At 42.7% G+C, this 18,071-nt stretch overlaps 1 protein-coding gene and 1 long non-coding RNA gene across 4 annotated transcripts in view; one reads left to right on the top strand and one right to left on the bottom strand.

Annotated features, from left to right (window-relative positions):
- LOC144668886 (uncharacterized) overlaps positions 1 to 18,071 on the top strand; it is a 130,448-nt gene that overhangs the window by 95,610 nt on the left and 16,767 nt on the right. Inside the window, exons 2-8 of one of the 3 annotated variants that reach the window (XM_078531354.1) lie at positions 1,810 to 1,885; positions 5,325 to 5,369; positions 5,935 to 5,969; positions 6,454 to 6,477; positions 8,460 to 8,510; positions 11,618 to 11,668; positions 12,766 to 12,831. In XM_078531354.1, the coding sequence (XP_078387480.1) occupies positions 1,820 to 1,885; positions 5,325 to 5,369; positions 5,935 to 5,969; positions 6,454 to 6,477; positions 8,460 to 8,510; positions 11,618 to 11,668; positions 12,766 to 12,831 (338 nt within the window). In that variant the 5' untranslated portion in view covers positions 1,810 to 1,819. The remainder of the gene's footprint in view (positions 1 to 1,809; positions 1,886 to 5,324; positions 5,370 to 5,934; positions 5,970 to 6,453; positions 6,478 to 8,459; positions 8,511 to 11,617; positions 11,669 to 12,765; positions 12,832 to 18,071) is intronic. The other 2 variants (XM_078531347.1, XM_078531363.1) reach the window with 2 other exon arrangements.
- The window catches only part of LOC144668903 (uncharacterized), a 40,406-nt gene that overhangs the window by 8,948 nt on the left and 13,387 nt on the right, over positions 1 to 18,071 (bottom strand). Inside the window, exon 2 of the long non-coding RNA XR_013573567.1 lies at positions 11,357 to 11,483. This is a non-coding gene — a long non-coding RNA (uncharacterized LOC144668903). The remainder of the gene's footprint in view (positions 1 to 11,356; positions 11,484 to 18,071) is intronic.

Raw genomic sequence — 18,071 nt, 5'->3', positions numbered from 1 at the left:
ATCCAGTGCAGAAAACGGATGAATGATCTCAGCCGTGTCGCCAGGATAAGGCAACCATCTCATCACTCTGAACTCTCGCACTCCCAATCCCATCACACGTTCACTGGTATCTCACTCACTGCCAGCTTAAGGGACATCATCACTCACTCTCTCACACACACACCCTCAAATCTCCATCTGGCCTCATCTCCTCTGAACGTTGTCTCCTCAGCCCACACTATGTTGAGGCTGCTTGCGCAGACCAACATGTTCCCCCACATACACCCTGGGATACCCTCCTTCCCCAGTACAGCCCTCACCCTGCAGCCTCTTCCCTAGCCTGAGGCCACTTCTCCCCCATCCCCAAGCATCTCCTAACCCTGCAGCCATTGAAAAGCCTTATGGCTGATCTGGTAGGTAGCGACCTGCCCGTGAACCCCCCCTAAAAATGATGTGGTGCTGCCTGTGAATCCTGGCGCTGCCTGTGAATCCTGGCGCTGATGACTGCCAGTGCTGCCCAAAGCAAGGCAGGCAAACAAACTTTGAAGTCCTGAGCCAAGTGCAGCCCACCAGGTGCACGTCGTTTATGTACAGTTGTGAAACATTGCAATGTGCCAGATGATCCAGCATGGCGGGGGGATGATTCTGGCGAGCACGGCTTATAATGAGATGCTAGAGTATTGAAATTAGGTTCCCGACGTGTGGCAGTGGAAACCTGGCCTGCCATTGACAGGTGGAGTGGACGATCGCAAATTGGTTTCACGACAGCGTAAAACCGATTTTTGGCCTTGTTGCCATATTGCTCCCCTGCCCCACCCCACCTGGCATAACACCTGGCACCAACGGGACAGGAAAATTCTGGCCGATAAATTGTGTAATTCGCACATTGGTAGCATACCATAAAATTTATTTAAAACTAGGTATTCTAATTCTATTTACTGGTAATTTTTCTCAAATGTGTGTGTTTGATCAATTGAGCACTGAGGACGTTATCAGTAACATTAGCTCAGGAAGCAGAATATTCCCAGTATCTTGTTTTTGTTTTAGAATATTGCTGAGTTTATTTTGATGTATACCTGGGGACAGATAACTTTTTAGTCGAGGCTTTTCTGAGAAAATTGGGTGGGGTACAATGTGGTAGATTTGGCTATAGTCTAGTCATATGGTTTCATGTTCCTGTAATCTGTTGTTTTTTGGTTATGACTTTGCTGTGGAGCTCTGTTGTGCACTTTTGAGTTATCAAATGTGAAGGAAATAAATTTGCATTGTAGAGGGATGGTTATACCTCAGAGTGTTATGACTGCATGGAAAATTAGGTGAGCAGGGATTGAGGGAGGTAGTTATCAGAATACATCAAGTTTGAGCTTTTAAAGCCCTGAAGATTGTAGGCTAAAGATGACAGGGGGAGGCAAATGAGGAAGCACACAATTTAAGGCCCTTTCGATGAGCTCAAGTGGGAGACTCTGCACTGAAAGCTAGACTGCCACCCGGTGACAGTGTTGAAAACTTGGGCTGCATGCACTAGGAGGAAAACTGTACTTTTTGTCAGGGACCTCCTTACAAATACCAATGAAATAAAGGAGTCTAACCCTAACCCTTTGGGAGAAACAAAATAAAAAAATATCTTCACCAGAAGTTTTAAATTAAATTTGAATGAAAAGTGAGATCTGTTCAAGGTAAATCAGCAGCAATGCAATGGCACTGATTAGCATTTGAATCTGGTTTGCATTGAGTTTAGTTCCATGAGTGTTCAGTTAACAGGACAGTGCTGACAACCATTAATAAAGATGACTTTTGAGCTTCTGATTTTTACACATATATTTTTCACAGGGAAGAAGCTATGGAGAACTCTGTGCTAATGGATCAATTTGACGAATGGCAGGAGTCCAGGGCTACAACAATTGAGGTAATAACGACTGGTCCAATTTAAGACAGCTGCACCCTCTTGTTAGATAAACCACATTGGGCCTGCAAAAATTTTGGATTGTCCTAAAACATGAAGATTATTTTGGCCCATAACTCGGGATCTCGTACCTGGGAGGTACCCCAAAGATGTGCTGGGGACCCTTTGGTTCTCACCTAAGGACTGCACGGCAATTACCCGGGAAGTTCAAACTTCAATGGAAACCATCTGGCACTCTGATTTAAATTGCAAACTTCAGATGGTTCCAACTGTCCTACAGTAATAGTTACCCAGAAAATGTTAGAGGAATTAAAACCACTTCTAACTTCTAAGTAACTATTGTACTGACCCCCAGTGACCCCGTATCCTCTCCTCCCCCCCCCACGCCATGGGACACCCCTAACCCTCTATGTGACACCCCCCCCCACCCCAATCCCTCTTTGTGATGCCCCCCCCCGCCCCCCCGCCCGACTACACTCCCAACTCCCTGACCTTCCAGGGACCCCTGACTGGCCCCGCTCCCCAACTGCCCTCCCCACCACCTGACTACACCCCCACACCACCTCCCCGCCCCCACCCACTGACTACAGACCCACTAATTCCCACCCCGCCGACTACATTTTAAGATAAGAAACTAGCAGTGGAGTGGCAATTCGACCCTCATTACCTCTCAAAGTGTCAATAAGCCCATTGGGTGGAGTTGGCACAAACAGATTTGTTCAAAAAAAGGTCTTACTATTTTTTTAAGAAGTGACCAATTGGGAATGGTGTACATACTCTTGAATTTTGAAAAGGCATTCAATAGGTTGTGACAAGACTTATTAGAGAAAAAATAAGGCATGTTATGGTATAAGAGGAGACATAGCAGTGTGTAAAGAACACTGGTTTGGTATTTTATTCCTTGGCCAAAGCTAGTTCTACTTTTGTGTTTGAGTTAACTACAGATGAGTCAGACTGCAATGTAGGAACTAATCTGAACGGAGAGGAGTTTAGCAAAGAGTGAAGAGGACTGCAAAAGATTTCAAGAAGATGGGTTAGTTCAGGCTTGTCCAATTTTTGGCCCACAGGCCACTCTCCAGCCCGCCATGCCTCTCTAGCTGGCCCGCGGACCCAATCTTCAAAATGCCATCAAGTGAAGTCGAAGATTCTGCAAGGAGCTGCTCCTCCAATCACAGGTCATTTCTCTCCTACCTTTGCTATTGATAGGCTCACTAGTGACTGCCTATTTCTACCTCCATAGCATTGTGCAAATCCAACCCTATCTCAGCTCATCCACTGTTGAAGCCTTCATCCATGCCTTTGCTACCTCTAGAATTGACCATTCTAATGCTCTCCTGGCTGGCCTCCCATTTTTCACCCTATATAAACTTGTACACATCCAAAACTCGGCTGCCCATATCTTAACTTGCTCAAAATCTCATTAAGCTATCATCTTGTTCTTGCTGGCTTTCACTGGCTCCTAGTCTGACAATGCCTCTATTTTAAAAGACACATCCTTGTTTTCAAATTTCCTCCATTGTGTCATCTAGTCTTCCGTCAGTCCCACAAACCTTCTGGATCTTTTGTCTCTTGTGCATTCCTGATTTTAATCTTTCCACCCTCACCTAAACTGCCTGGGGTCTAAGCTCTGGTATTACCCACCAAACCTCTCCGCTATAAAGATGCTTCCTAAAACCTACCTCTTTGATAAAGCTATTGGTTATCTCTCCTAATATCTCCTTATGTGGTTCAGTATCAATAAGCTCTTGTTAGGCACATTGGGATGTTTTACTGTATTAAGTTATTTCCCATACTTGTAATGGCCAACCTCATAGGATTGGGGCCAAGCACTTGACAAAACAGTTAAATCAGCCAACATTCATAAATGGAACAATTTACTTTTAGACTCCTGTGTATTTAAACGTGTTCAGAGGTGGGCATCACAGTAGTGTGTTACAACTTTAGTGCACTGCCATGTAGGCTTGGAACCTAGGCTCTTCCACTTGAGTTCTTAATATCTGCCACAGTGGCCACAGCCATATGCTTTCTTACAGGGAGAGGGACAATCAAAGAACCTCTTCTCTGCCCCAAACCTCAGAGTCTCTGTTTTTTCCTACATTTCTTACTAGTGTTGATGTGGAGCATGAGCTGCTCTTAGATGTTCCTCAAACTGGTAATAATAGTTTGAGCAGTAAGAACCTACTGTAAGGAATATTGTTAATCGGATCCAAACCAGTTAGTAAAGCAGAAACCAAGATGCAGAGCTTTTCTTTGAGAGAGTTTAGTGACTTTGTTCAGTCTCACAATGCTCCTCCCACTCAACCCAGTGTCCCCCTATTTATATGTGCTCAATTAATACCCATCACCTCTTTCTCTTAACCTTAACAATGTAATTAACAAACTGTAACAATGTAATTAACAAACCTTAACAATGTATTTGACACTACATTAACAAACATAAGAACATGAGATGGCCATTCAGTCCCTCAAGCCTGTTCCACCATTCAAATAGATCATGGTTGATCTGTATCTTAATTCCATCTACCTGCCTTGGTTCCACAACCATTAATACCTTTGAATAAACAAAATTTGATAAATCACAGTTTTGAAATTTTCAACTGACATCCCACCACCACCACCACACCGAGCCTCAACAGCTTTTTGGGAGAGAGTATTCCAGATTTCCACTTCCTTATGCGAAGCAGTGACTTCACCCCTGAACTCTTCTACCAGAGCAAACAGTTTCTTTTCCTCAACTCCCTTATGAGGGGCTCAACATTTAATTGTCTGAATAATTGATCTCATTTACATATGCATGGCAGTCGTAGTGTTCAGTTGAGATTACAGTGCCATGTGTTTTTTTTTGTTTTTAGTTTTTCCTCGGTGTTTAAGCATCAGTGCTGCAGTTGTAATTTTCCACTTTACTTGGTGTCTTTTTTTCTCCACAGTGGAACTTTGACTGACAGGTGAGACAAGCAGTGTTTAGATTGCCAGTAACCAGTTCTGGTGCATTGTGCTTGATCTGTTGTGTGCTGTGTTGAAACCAGCACAGAATCTCATGATTCTGTTTTGGTTGAATGATTAATTTATTGGTTAAAAGCTTACTTTGTGTGGCACAAAGTGGATGCAGCAAGGGAATGGACTTCTTAAATTAAAGAGAAATTGTCAACAAAGTTGGACTTCACATTTATCACCAATAATGGGCTGATTTACATAAATACTGAGCAGTATCATACCATCCATTGCTATCACAGATGGTTATAAATGGATGTTCCAACCTTCTAGTTTGTAAGCTTGTATGTGCATTTTGTGGCCTGGTCACTTTTTTTTCCCTATCACACAGCACAAGTCAGCTTAAGTGCATGTGGTTCCCTGGACGTTAACTATCCACCGTAAATATTAAGGCAAGACTTTGGCATAAACAAATCTATTTTATTGGTCCTGTTATTTTTATATAAAACAGAGCCCTGTGAAGGAAGATGAGGATAACCTTCAGGTGATCAGTTCAGTAAGTTTATTTTTTTTCTCATTTCCTTTGTCAAAATTATATTTAAGAATAAGTTTCTTCATCTGCTCCCTCCTGGAGTGAAACTGTGACATAATCTCCCAGTCTAATTCTTTCCTCTTGTAGCTTTACAAACCTTTAAACCCAAGCTATGGATTATCTTCTTACCTCTCGATTCAGTGGGATAAATTTTGACTGAATGGAAGTAAAAATTAGGAGAGATGTAAAACATTCTGCCAATGTGCTATCACTCCCCTTGTAGAATTGCTTAAATTCTACTCCATTGTGTCCTCTCTTTTAATCATTTCAACCTTGCTGGTGCCCAGCACAATAGCCTTTTCGCTGGGTTTCTCAGTGGTGTGTGTGCGTGCATGTCGGACGGTGAGTTGAATTCAGCTGGAATGCCTCACCTAGTGATACTCGCACAGTACAGGACTGCTTGTAAGCCATGGAGAGTCCCCTAGGTTGCACAGCTAAGTACACTGGGGAAATCATACAAGTCTGTTGCTATGTTGATTATGTTGGAAATTTCTGACTTGCAAAATCATATTTTTATTTTATTCCACAGGAAAGTTCCTCTGACGACGAGGAGACCCAGTCAAGGTATAATAATTGGATAATGAATATATTTAACAATTTTTCATCCTTTGACTTATAAATTTTTCAGTTGAATTGGGTGGGAATACGCTGTTCCATGTCTCATATTTATATTTCCCTGTATACTGTATTGTAAGCAAACACAAATGAGGACTACATTTATTGCCCTTCATTTGTACCATGGCTCTGCTCGTCGCTACAGACACAATCTGTCTCTGAGGCCGGCCATTGCTAAACTCTTCCCCACTACTTGGCCAGGGAGGCCCATCAATAGCACATTAGTGTCCTGAGCCCAGAAGATCAGGAGCCCAGCTTTATAATGGTGGGAACCCCAAGGGTTCTTAAGATGTGCTCAAATCTGCAACCTTGTCAGCAGCATAAAACCGTAATATATTGACATCATGCTTATGGCGATATCGTAGCTGCTGAATTGTACCTAAATTTCTTTCTTTTGATTTATCTCATGTCTGCTGCCGCCTTCTGCTCCCAGGCTGCTGGACCACCAGCAGAATGGGTAAGAAAACTTAAGTGATTTGCATTTCTATCTATCTATCTCTCTCTCTCTCTTTCTCATTCTCGTTCTCTCTCTCTCTCTCGTGTTCTCCCTCTCACTCTCTCTCTCCCCCTCTCTCTTCCTCTCTCATGTTCTCCTCGCTCTCTCTCTCTCGCTCTCTTTTTCTCTCTCTCTCTCTCGTGTTCTCTTTCTCTCTCGTGTTCTCCCTCTCCCTCTTGTGTTCTCATTCTCTTGTTTCCTCTCTCGTTTTCTCTCTCATATTAGCGCTTTCTCTCTCTTTTTTTGCCCTTTCCTCGGGTCCATTAATGGGTTGACTCCATTTGGTGCTTTACTTGGCAACTTTGAAAACTTCTGCAGGAAATTTAGATGTTTGATTTCACATACTTGAATTGTGTGTATAAGAGTGCTGGAGGATCAGTATATTTTGCCACTGTGGTATCTGGCTGCAACAAAATGCTGAAGGAAGACCTGGAATTTCCTTGATGCACAATTTTTAAAGAAATGTTACATCTGCAACCACATGGATGGAAAGAGAGGGCGGTGGAGAGAGATACTGGATAGATAACGGCAGCTGAAGAGAAGTCAAACATCTCGTTCTTGTATAAAAACAGAAAATACTGGAAATACTCAGCAGGTCTGGCAGCATCTGTGGAGACAGTACCACAGTTAATGTTTCGAGTTCTTCAGAACTAAACACCTAGTTCTTGTTTACTGCCCAGGAGCAGGATGGAGATGATAGCAAAGCCCCTTACAAAGAGGAGCACTATTCACATCTTGGATAGATTTGAGTTTTAAAGCGCTCACAGCTGTTGAGGAAAGAAATTGTGGCATAAAGGTGAAAATCAAGCAATGGAGATGTAAGAGTTCCAGATGAGATCAGAGGAGATAATCAGACATGGTAGAATTTTGTACAGGGAGGCAGAATGGAAGAGTGACCTGGACAGATGGCTGCAGGTGCAAGCAGAGGAGAGAATGCAATGTCAAATGTAGTGCCTTTAACATAAAACATCCCAATGCGCTTCACAGGAGCATTACAAAAAAAAAAACACCGAGCCAAATAAGCAAATATTAGGGTCCGAGCTTGGTCCAATATGTAGGTTATAAGGAGTGTTTTCAAAGGAAGAAAGCAAGGTAGGAGACAGAAAAGTTTAGGGAGGGTATTCTAGAGCTTGGAACCAAGGCAACTGAAGGCATGTCACCAATGCTGAGGCGATTAATTGGATGCTCAAGGGAACAGAATGGGAGGAACATGGATATCTTGGAGGGTTATGGTGCTGGAAGAGTTAGGGAGGGGCGAGGCCATGGAGGGATTTGAAAACAAGGATGAGAAATTTAATATCAAGATATTTCTTGCACAGGAACCAATGTAGGTCAGTGAGCACAGGGGTGATAGGCGAACAAGATTTAGTGCAAGTCAAGACACGGGCAGCAGAGTTTTGAATGATCTCATGTTTACAGAAGGTAGAATGTGTGAGACCAGCCAGTTAAAATCTAACAGGGTCTGTCACCAGCCTGGTTACAATGCCTGACTGATCACATCCAAATTCTAAATGATCTCCCAACTTAAGCTATGCAAAGGCAGTTATGAGTTTTCAAAAAGAAGAGCGTGCTTTTCACATACTGAGTGCTAATGTGTGAGGATAGCTGCCAGCTGGGACTGGTTGCAGAAATGCTCATGGAAACAGCACAACTGTAGAGAACTATCAAAGTGGGACAGTGTGGGCTCTTTTAAATTTCATTAATTTTGGTAAAGAATTCAAGTAGAGAAGCAATCATTTGGCTTCAGGATGCAACGGACAGCAAGGATAATTGGAAGGAAAGTCAACTGCTGATTCTATGGAGTGGCTGAACACTGATGGAGGCAGATCCTAGACACATCTAAGTTATCTTTTGCATCAAATCTATGATTGACTCAGTTCTTTAGTTTATATATTGCAACACATCACTTTTTAAAAAAAATAAGCCTTTCCATTATTTTTCAGGAATTTTATTGAACAAGAAACTGTCCACGGCAACCCACCAATGGGAACTGAGTAAGTATTGGACTCGTTCCACTTCCCTCTTTATTCCCATACAATCTAAGATGGTTCTACGCGTGGGAAGTGCCCATCAATGCATCTATTCCAATATTTTACCCAGAATATAAAATCCAGTAAAGAATTAGTAAAAAAAAAGAGGGAGAAATTAGAGTATGGGAAAGCTAGCTAGAAATATCAAAATAGATAGTAAGAGTTTCTACAAGTATTTAAAAAGGAAAAGAGGAACTAAGGTAAGCATTGGTCCTCTAGAGAGAGAGTTCGGGAATTAATTATAGGAAATAAGAAAATGGAGGATGCACTGAACAGATATTTTGTCTGTCTTCACTGTAAAGGATACAAATAACATCCCTAAATAAGTGTAAATCAAGTGGTAAAAGGGGGGAGGAAATTAAAACAATTACAATCATCAGGAAAATGTCACTGAGAAAATTATTAGAACTAGAGGCTGACAAGTCGCCAGGTCCTGATGAACTTCATCCTAGGGTCTTAAAAGAAGTGACTGCTGAGATGATAGATGCATTGATTTTAATTTTCTAAAATTCCCTAGATTCTGGAAAGGTCTCATCAGATTGGAAAACAAGAAGGGAGGGGGAGCAGAAAGCAGAAAACTACAGACCGGTTAGCCTAAAATCTGTCATAGGGAAAATGCCAGAATCTGTTATTAAGGAGGTTATTAGCAGGGCACTTAATGCAGTCATGCAGAGTCTACGTGGTTTTGCGAAAAGGTAGTCATGTTTGACTAATTTATTAGAGTTCTTTGAGGAAGTAACTAGCAACATGGATAAAGGGAAACCTGTAGATGTGGATTCCAAAAGGCATTTGACAAGGTGCCACATTAAAGGTTACTCTACAAAATAAGAACTCATGGTCTGTGTATAACATATTGACATGGATAGAGGATTGGTTAGCTAACAGAAAAGAGAGTTTAGGGATAAAGGGGTCATTTTCGGGTTGGCAAGGTGTAACCTGTGGAGTGCCACAGGGATCACTGCTGAGGCCTGAACTATTTACAGTCTATATCAATGATTTGGACGAAGGGACCAAATTAATGTATGGTTGCTAAATTTGCTGATGACGCAAAGATAGTAGGACAGTAAGTTGTGAAGAGGAGATAAAGGGCGCAATTTTACGGCCCTATCATGGTAGGGGCGGGCATAAAATGCAGCAAGCCGTTCAAAAGTCCATTGACTTCAGGAGCTTAAAATCCCGCTGGTGTAAAATTCTGCCCAAGGAGTCTGCAAAGGGATATAGATAGGTTAAATGAGTGGGCAAAAGTATAATGTGGGAAAATGTGAACTTGTCCACTTTGGCAAGAAGAATAGAAAAAGCAGGATATTATTTAAATGGAGAGAGATTGCAGAACTCTGAAGTACAGAGTGACCTGGGTGTCCTGGTACATGAATCACAAAATATTAGTATGCAGGTACAGCAAGTGATTAGGAAGGTAAATGGAACGTTGTCGTTTATTGGAATATAAAAGTAGGGAAGCTTTGCTTTAGCTGTACAGAGCATTGGTGAGACCACATCTGGGATACTGTGTACATTTCTGGTCTCCTTACTTAAGAAAAGATATAATTGCATTAGAAGCAGTGCAGAGAAGGTTCACTTGTCTGATTCCTGGGGTGAAGGAGTTGTCTTATGAGGAAAGGTTGAACAGGCTGGGCTTGTATACATTGGAATTTAGAAGAATAAGAGGTGATCTTATTGAAACATATATAAGACCCTGACGGGATTTGACAGGGTGGATGCTGAAAGGATGTTTCCTCTTATGGGAGAGACTAGAACTAGGGGACACAGTTTAAAAATAAGGGGTCTACCATTTAAGACAGAGATGAGGACTTTTTTTTCTCCCTCAGAGGGTCATTAGTCTGTAGTCATTTAGTCATTGAATATTTTTAAAGCAGAGTTAGGTAAATTCTTGACTGACAAGGGAGTCAAAGGGTGTTTGAGTGGACAGAGGAGTAGAGGCCACAATCAAATCGGCTATGATTTTATCAAATGGAGGAGCAGGTTCGAGGGGCCGAATGGCCTACTCCTCCAAATTTGTATGTCCGTACATATGTTTTTCTTCAATCTGATACATCACTTTAGTTCTGGCCCAACCCTTAGAGTGGAAGGGCCTTACCAATGGCTGTACTGTGAATGTACCATAAGTGGAACACAAAAATCTCGACTCTGACATTCATTGTGTACCTACCATAAAACAATGTGTGCAGTGAGTTATTGGCAAATGTAACTTGAATAAAGCTGATGAGGAATTATAAAGCTGATTGGGTGCTAAAGTACATTGGCATTCTTTTGTTCCTTAACTTTATTTACCTGCCATTGTTCCATATCCCTCGGTACCCACGGCTAATAAAAATCAATCAGTGTCAGATTTTAAAATTTTCGATTTGACCTAGTCTCAACATTTTATTCTTATGGGGTAGGAGCGGTGAAGTTTTCCAGATATCCATTCCCCTTTGTGAAGCAGTGCTTTCTGATATCACCCCAGAATAGTCTAGGTCTAATTTTAAGGTTATGTTCCATTGTTCTGGGACCCCAAACTATCCAACAATTGCTGAAAATATGTTGGGCATTTTGCCTCCACTACCTTATTACCAAATTCATTCCACATGCAGGTCACTTCAAGTAAAGAAAGGTTCCTAAATTTCCTTCTGCAATCTGAAATTGTACCCCTCCTCCCCCTTTTCCTACTATTCTGTTTTACATTGATGTAGAATCTCATCCAGTGTTTCAGCAGTATCTCTGTGCTTCATTCAGAGTGATTCAGTGAAACTGAATAGGGACTATTTACAAAGCAGCATTATAGATTTTAATTTTTATATTCAGTTACATACCTGTACACAGTTTCCTCTCAGTCACCCTCAAAGCTAAAAAAGCCCAAGTTTCTCCAACTTTTCTCGTAACTCCGGTACTAGTGATTAGTCTCATGGGATCAGCATCAAGCTGCAGGACTGGAATTCCCTGGTAATAAAGAATCAAGATCAGTCTGCTGTGTGTTTCCCACTCTTGTTTAACATTAACCAACCAAAAGCTATTTAAGGCAATCATGTTTAATGTACTGTTCAAGATCTTCATGTCTTGTCTACTCTTAATAGTTACAGGGACAAATTGAAAATATTCATTTCGGCGCTGAAGCTTAGCATTGGGTGAGTACAAAAATTGTGCGTCTGTCTCTAACAACGGCATGGACACACACTCGCATACATAGTGAGACGCCTATACAATAAACACATTTTGGGGAAAATGTCCAACCGCATTGGACCAAGACAGTGGCAAATATGCATACGGTCAGAAGATGAACATGGGCAGTTGCAGAAAATTATAGTACAAAATGCCGTAACAATATCATGCTAGACTGATTAATATTCCTGGAGGGAACACATATTGATCTATGTGAAAGTAGACTTAACAGACCACAAGATACATGTCATGAAAAATGGAAATGCGTTAGCATTAGGAAAGAAACAGAAATTGAATTTGGGTACCGCCTTTCATAACCTCTGGACATCATAAAGTTCTCAGTGGCAGCATTCACATCTCTTGAATCAGAAAGTCATGGGTTCAAGTTTCACTCAGAGATTCAGGTACATATCCAGGCTGACACCTCGGTGCAATACTGATGGAGTGTTCCACTGCTGCTGGTGCTGTCTTTTGGAAGGGATGCTAAACGAATGTCCCATTTTCCCTCTCAGGTGGTCGTTGGTCGTAGAAGACCCTTTGACACTATTCGTAGAGGAACAGGGGAATTCTGCCAGCTTCCTGTCTGCTATTTGGCAATGTTAACTGACATCACCGAAACAGACTTTGATCATTGTCTCATTGGTGTTTGTGGGATCTTGCTGTCCACAAACTGGCTGACACACATGCGTTACACCAGTGTCTCATTAGCTGTAAAGCACTCTAGACAGCCTGAGAATCTGAAGTGTGCTATCTAAATGCAAGTTAGTAGTTGAAAACAACTCCTTGATTTCCACTTGATGCTGTGGGCAGTCATTCCTCTCTAGTACCGAGGTCACTATTCGCTCATGGGCCACTGATGAACCAGTGAAAAAGATCTAGTTCATACCAGAACATAAATTCAGGCAGTCTACTCCTGCATTTATACTTGTAATCCACACTATCCAAGTACTATCTTTGATTTTTCCTTGGTAATTATTTATGAAAACCCCTTTGTTTTTAAGCAGTAATGAGATTATAAATTCTACTTGAATGTGTCATGAATGTTGGTTGGATCTTTTGGCAGGTTTTGCAACCAAACTGACTTTAAGGTGGACCCTGACCAAGATAGCAACCAAAACAACTCCGAACGGTACATTATGGTTTCTGTTGTTACTAGCTAAAGATGTATCTGACTTTTTCCGACTATCTTGCTGTCTCTGGCTAACTCTGCTTGTCTGTGTGTATGTGCCAGTCCGTTTGTTGAATCATGGAATAATAGAGCACCAAAGGAGCCTATTCGGCCTGTTATGCCCGTGTCGGCTCTTTGAGCCAACTATCAATCAGTCGCACTTCCCTGCTGTTTCCACAGAGCCTTGTAATGTTATCCTTTTTTCTGGTATAAAGCCATATATCTGTTTTATATCTATATATCCATTTTGAAATTTATCAGATGATAACTCACCATGAAAAATAAAAAAAAATCCCATCTTCCCCTTCACTCTGCTGCTAATTATGGAGTTACTGAATCTCCTGCCAGTGGAAACAGTTTATCTTTACTCTATTAAAGCCCCTCATAACTTTGAGCACCTCTATTAAATCCCCTCTTAAACTTTTCCGCTCTAAGGAAAAAAATCCCAGCTTCTCTAATCTTCCCACATAACTGAAGTCCCTCAAGTAAATCCTATTCTGGTAAATCTCCTGCACCCTCTATATAAAACATGATGGTGTTTATCTGTCTCGGTGCCTATGTCTGCTCTCTAACTATGCTTGACTGTGTGTTTTGCTTTCTAGAAGTGGCTTCTTTCTTGGTACAATTAGTTACTGCAGAATGTTCTTAATCAATTGCATAGGATGAATCTGAGACTTACCCTTTTGCAAGAAACGTAAGTGAATTTTTCTGAATTGTATAAGCTTCCTGAAGTATTTCAAGCTCCTGTTTAAAATGTTGGCCAGTTTCTAAAACATACAAAAGCCAGAGGGGATGATCTCGGCATGTGGGCACAGTGAGTGAGTGGTGGAGGAAAAAAAATTTCACCAGTCCTTGCTGCAGAATTCGTTCTCCAGTTTACCATTTTCCAAGGCGTTCCACCTTCCCACCCGCATGGGAAAGTTGTATGCAGTGACAAGAAAACCACTTTGCTTTGCTGGCTTGGCCTCTGAGGTGGCTGTAAATACTTAAGGAGCACGTAAACAGGCGTAGGCTGTTCAGCCGCTTCAGCCTCTCTTCCACCATTCAATCAAATCATGTTTTTTTTCATTCCTTCATTCACCGCCAATGTGTAGTTGTGATATTACAGATTTTGTTAAAAAAAGGTAATCTTTCTATTAAATGAACACAAGCCTAAAAATGGCTGCCAGGAGTCACCTGAACTTTTACAGCTGCAACGTTTGTCAAGCTTCTAGAAGGCTCCAAGTGGTTTGCAAGTAGGCATATCCAGACATGTGAAGACATTTCAAATTTGATGCGCATTTTCACAAGGGTAACCAGAAACTCAATGACACTGGCTTCCCTGGAGGTGTGAATAGCTCTTTCCTATCTCATCAAACCTGGAAGAATAGGGTAAAAGCAAACTACTGTGGATGCTGGAAATCTGAACTAAAAACAGAAAATGTTGGAAAAACTCAGCTGGTCTAGCAGAATCTGTGGAGAGAGAAAAAGACGTTTCAAGTGTGTATGACTCTTCTTCAAAGCTGAAGAGAGGTAGAAATTTGAAGGGTTTTATACTGTTGAAGAGAGGGGGTGGAGCCAGGTGGAGCAAAATAGTAGGTGGGAGCTCAGGAGAGATTTGACAAAGATGTCAGAGACACTAGACAGAGGTAGTGTTAAAGACTAAGGCAGGTGCTAATAGTGGCATAAAGGTCATATAACAGAATGTGTTAATAGCAGAAACTCCAACAACTTATTGGTACCAATGCCCACCCAGGACCTTCCACCCCTTTCCGTCCCTCTGACCCCACCCCTTCTAATCCCAGCTCTTGCCGTGTATTCACTATGCACTTTGAGCTTCCCCTCTCTGATGCTGAACGTTCTGTGCTCAGCAAAGAACTCAGTTTTATCCTATTATGCCCTCACCTCAATGAATTGCGGGCTCTGCCTGATGCTGAACTCTTCATCCATTGCCTTCGTCTGTGTGCTCACTTCTTTGGGTAGGAGTCCTCATTCCATTCAATGGACCCTTTCACCCTCCTCCAGTATTCTCCCTCTACCTGGACCCCTCCCTCTGGCCTCTTACCTGCTCATGATCTTTTCATTGAGAACTGTCGGTGTGACATCGGCTGTCTTCATTTCTCTGCTCCTCTTGCCCGCTCCAACCTGTCTTCTTCTGAACTTGCTGCATTCCATTCTCTGAGGTCCAACCCTGATTGTTATCAAACCTGCCAACAAGGGTGGTACTGTTGTTGTCTGGCGCACTGGCCACTACCTCGCAGAGGCTGAGCTCTCAGGCACTTCTTTCAACCTCCCTTGGACCATGATCTCACCACTGAACATCAAACCATTCTTTACAAAACAGTCACTGACCTCTGGAGATCTTCCCTCCACAGCTTCCAACCTCATAGTCCTCCAACCTCACACAGCCTGCCTCTACCTCCTCCCCAAAATCCACAAACAGGACTGTCCTAGTAGACCCATTGTTTCCTGCCCCACTGAACTCACTTCTTCCTATCTTGACTCTATTCTCTCTCCACTTGTCCAGTTTGTTCACGTATACATTCATGATTCCTCTGCCGTACAACCTTTTAAGAATTCAGTTTCCTGGCCCTAACTGCTCCTCTTCACCATGGACATCCAATCCTTCTACACCTCCATCCCCTACCAGGACAGTCTGAGTGCTCTCTGCTTCTTCCTTGAATAGAGGACCAAACAATCCCAATTCACCACCGCTCTCCTCTGCCTGACTGAACTTGTTCCCTCATTGAACAATTTCTCCTTTAACTTGTCTCACTTCCTCCAAATAAAAGGTGTGGCTATGGGTATCCACATGGGCCCCAGTTGTGCCTTTCTTTTTGTGGGGTGTGTGAAACTTTCATTGTTTCAATCTGACTCAGGCCCCCTCCCGCAACTCTTTTTCCAGTACATCAATAACTGTATCGGTGCCGCTTCATTCTCCAGTCTAGACCTGGAAAATTTTATCAATTTTGCTTCTAATTTCCACCCTTATTTCACTTTCACATGGTCCATCTCTGACACTTCCCTTCCCTTCCTTGACTTCTCTGTCTCCATTTCTGGTGATAGACTATCTACCAATATTCATTACAAGCCCACCAACTCCCACTGCTACTTCGACTACACCTCCTCACACCCTGATTCCTGTAAGGACACCATCCCATTCTCCCAGTTTCTTCACCTCAATCGCATCTGTTCTGATAATGCTACCTTCCAAAATGGTGCTTCTGGCATGTCTTCCTTTTTCCTGAGCTGAGGTTCCCCCTCCCCCATTGTAGTCGACAAAGCCCTCAACTGTGTCCGACACAACTCCTACACCCCTGTCCTCACCTCTTCCCCTCCCTCCCAAAAGCATGATAGGGTTCCCCTTGTCCTCGCTTTTCACCCCACCAGCCTCCGCATTCAAAGGATCATCCTCTACCATTTCTGCCAAATCCAGCATGATGCCACCACCAAACACATCTTCCTCTCACCTCCCCTGTCAGCATTCCATAGGGACCATTGCCTCTGTTACACCCTGGTCCACTCCTCTATCACCCCCAACACCTCATCCTCTTCCTATGGCACCTTCTCATGCAATCGCAGGAGGTGTAACACATGCCCCTTTACCTTCTCGCTCCTCAATGTCCAAGCCCCAAATGCTCCTTCCAGGTGAAGTAGCAATTCACTTGCACACTTCATTCTATTTAGTCTACTGAATTTGCTGCTCACAATGTGGTCTCCTCTACATTGGGGAGACTAAACACAGATTGGGTGATCGCTTTGTGGAACACCGTCGCTCATTGTGCAAGCACGACCCAGACCTTCCTGTCACTTGCCATTTCAATTCACCATGTCGCTCTTACGTCCACATTTCTGTCCTTGGATTCTAGTGAAGCCCAATGCAAATGGGACGAACAGCACTCATCTTCTGATTGCTGCCTTCTGGACTTAACATTGTGTTACCATCCCAGCTGATGTTACTATCGGACAAGCCAGATCCCAGGGTAGAACCTGGCTTGATAGATCCTAACTTTTATTTTTTGCTTAGATACATGGAGAGTGACTACTGAACAGAGTCACAGGAGTCAGCTGGTGAACTTTTAACAAAAGAATAAAACATTTACTAAACGAGAAAAAAGGAACTATATTACGATACTCCTTCACTCACAACTACACCTTTACAGATACATATATATTTGTAAGGATAACACAAGTTACAAAAGCTATCTTACACTCTGTTTACACAGCCCACAGTACACAGTCCATGTAAGTCAATAGGCAGCCTATGGTCAGGTACACCACACTCTGAAACCAAGTGACAGATGCCACCCCAAATAGACGCTATGGATCTCTCCTCAGCTCCCCACAGACGCTTGTCACACCGTGAGCCAACCAATATCACTGAACTCAGTCTTTCACATGAGGGTTTCCAATCTCCACTCCCCAAGAACCTGCTTTGGCATCTTCTCCCAAACTGATGCTTTCTCTCAGACGTCTTCAGCAAAGGTCCACCTATACTATACTTCTGATCTTCCTTTCGCCTGGATTGCAATATGAATTCAAGCTGACTCAGCTGTGCCAACAGAACACCATTGCTTCACATGCCCATTGTAAACAGTTACAGACCTTCAGCTATCTCCTTTGACATTCTGGCTTATCACAAGCCATTTTTGCTTTAAGTCTGCTTCCTGCAGCTTTCTTCTCTTTAAGCTTGGAGCCTCCCTCTCGCTCCTTACTTTCACTTCCACAGAACAGGACCTTTTCCATACTCCTGTTCTTCCTCTGACTGGAAGGTCTTCTTGCCACACCTCCTTTCTGTCTCATTCCTTGGCTTTGGGACCTTTTGTTTCTTTTGGGAAATCTGCTCCCTTTGAAGTTCCCTCTCCTAGTATCCAGCATCTCTGGAATTCTGGCTTCAGCTTTAGTTTGGGACTTGCTATCTGTCCCTCTGCTATGCTACTTCTGCTGGCAACACCTTTCAACCTCAGAGCACACACTGACCAACTGCCCTCAAACTGAACTGAAACCACTTTTTTCCGTCCCTGTGGGGCCTCCTGTTGCTAGGCAATAGCACAATTCTTTTCCTATCTTGTTTGTTTTACCTCCCCTTCCAAGAGTCATAAAATCGCATTACAGTGTAAGCATCTTTGAAACCATAAGACGTAGGAGCAGAAGTAGGCCATTCAGCCCATCACGTCTGCTCCGCCATTCAACGAGATCATGGCTGATCTGCTAATCCTCAA

Source organism: Cetorhinus maximus, chromosome 2 (genome assembly GCF_964194155.1).
Source record: "Cetorhinus maximus chromosome 2, sCetMax3.hap1.1, whole genome shotgun sequence".
NCBI classification, from domain to species: domain Eukaryota; kingdom Metazoa; phylum Chordata; class Chondrichthyes; order Lamniformes; family Cetorhinidae; genus Cetorhinus; species Cetorhinus maximus.
This window is presented reverse-complemented; position numbering and strand designations above follow the sequence as displayed.